This window comes from Sinocyclocheilus grahami, unplaced genomic scaffold (assembly GCF_001515645.1).
Source record: "Sinocyclocheilus grahami isolate Dianchi unplaced genomic scaffold, SAMN03320097.WGS_v1.1 scaffold312.1, whole genome shotgun sequence".
Lineage (NCBI taxonomy): Eukaryota > Metazoa > Chordata > Actinopteri > Cypriniformes > Cyprinidae > Sinocyclocheilus > Sinocyclocheilus grahami.
Window position 1 is genome coordinate 156363 of NW_015505491.1, and position 1917 is coordinate 158279.

Here is a 1917-nt window from a genome sequence, read left to right on the forward strand (position 1 = left end):
TTTTTTTGGTTTCAAATTTTTTTGGGAGTGTTTTCTAGCTATAGATTAATTTTTTTTTTTTTTTTTTTTTTTTAAGTATAAAGTAAAAGTGTAGTGTATTTGTGTATTTGATTTCCTCTAAATAAAGTTATATTGTTAAAATGTTAAAACATTGGATAGTTATAGTATTTCTAGGTGACTAATTGGCCATTTTATCACATAGATTATGCCATAGATGGTCATATTTATTTATTTATTTATTTTTGGTTCCTTTGATACACAAGATGCTCTTTTCAATATCTTAAATCAAGCTGGAGAACATCATCATCACCCGTTTTAAATAATATCAGCTTCATATGTCTTCATATACTAAGCTGCTTTTTCTATTTTCATTCAAATTTTTTTTTTGACTAACAATTAATTAATGATACATAATGAAAAATGTTGCACTGAATTACAAAATATAAGCATTTTTATTAGCTGTCTCGGACTACTTTTGGATGGACATTAAACACACTTATGCCAAATAAATCAATTCCATCTAATGCCCAATTAATAGCAGAATGGAACACAATGCATGTAAACAGAATATGGAATTTGTTTTATTTATTAAATACAATTTCACTTGCCTTGAATAGCTGATATTTGAAAATACAGGAGCAGGAACCACATGATCGCAGAAAGGAGGACGGAGGACGGAGGAGAGGGACAGGGCAAATGTTGTACCTGCTTTTAAGGGCTCTGTGATGTTACATCTTTCTTTTTTTTTTTTTTCAACATCCTGTTCACTTTCTTCACCTGAGACCATTCATCCGCGTTTCACTTGATGTAAATGAGCTTTTAGTTTAATTTAAGCAATTATCTATCGATAATCTTGTCACGTCCAGATTTAAGGTGAGACACTACAGGCAAAGATACAGTTTTTTCATACACCTGTCAGTTTTTGGGCTTTTTGGCTTTCCATTTTATTTTTTTTCAGACTAGTAGAAAGAAAACATCAAAGATACTCTTTTAAGTGTTTCTTTCATAGCACTTTATCTATTTGCATCTGTAGAATTCAATTATAATACATGCATACAACAAACATTACCGTTTTATTCCTATCTGTATCCTGGAGATATTTGCAGAGGGTTTGTTCATATGTAATTTGCCTGATTTTATACATTTTATTCCTAAAATAAATAAATAAACAGAAAATGTATTTTACTTATTTATTATTATTAGGCTATTATTATTATTTTCCTGGTTGTTGACCGTATTTTCTGATTTATGGAGTGATAAAAAGAGATATCCAAAATACCCTTTGTAGAGACTTTTGACTAAGTCAGCAAAATGAAACATGAATTTTGAACCTGGCTTCATCCAATGTTCAGATTTTTGTTCTAGAAATGTATACAATTATTACATATTTAATTAGATAAAGCCTCATTTGCATATTTAAACAACATTTCAGAAAACTTGTAACACAAAAACTGTTTGCAATTCTTAATGTAATCAATCAACTGGGGAAGTATATTTTTTAGTTACTTTTTGTCCTATTCACCTGAGGTGTCTCGCCTTAAAAAATGCATAATTGGCACTGGTTCTCATGTGTACAAGTTTACATACGTTTACATACGCGTGGATAATTAATGACAAATTGCAATTACTGTATCTGCGGCTAGAGGTCAGTGTTGCGCAAACATTTCAAGTCCATCACAGGCCATACGACTCGTTCATAGCAAACGTATGAAAGATGAAGAAAACCAGTGAATATTTTGTACTGTTTTAGTGTATACTTATATTCTTGTAAGCAGTCTTGAGAGAAAAGGAGAAACAAAAACGTGAGAGAGGAGAGATATACAGAGTGACTGAGACGTGGCTTCTCTCTGTAGATGCTGATCTGTGGGGTGTTCATTAGAGCTTAAGATGAAACGATAATGACTTATCTTAAACGTT

General features: G+C 31.0%; 1 protein-coding gene across 1 annotated transcript in view; it reads right to left on the minus strand.

The window, feature by feature from the left end:
* Positions 1-651, minus strand: part of LOC107601743 (scavenger receptor cysteine-rich type 1 protein M160) — a 26517-nt gene extending 25866 nt beyond the window's left edge. Inside the window, exon 1 of the mRNA XM_016294028.1 lies at positions 609-651. Coding sequence (XP_016149514.1) covers positions 609-651 — 43 coding nt within the window. The remainder of the gene's footprint in view (positions 1-608) is intronic.
* Between the last annotated feature and the right edge of the window lie 1266 nt (positions 652-1917).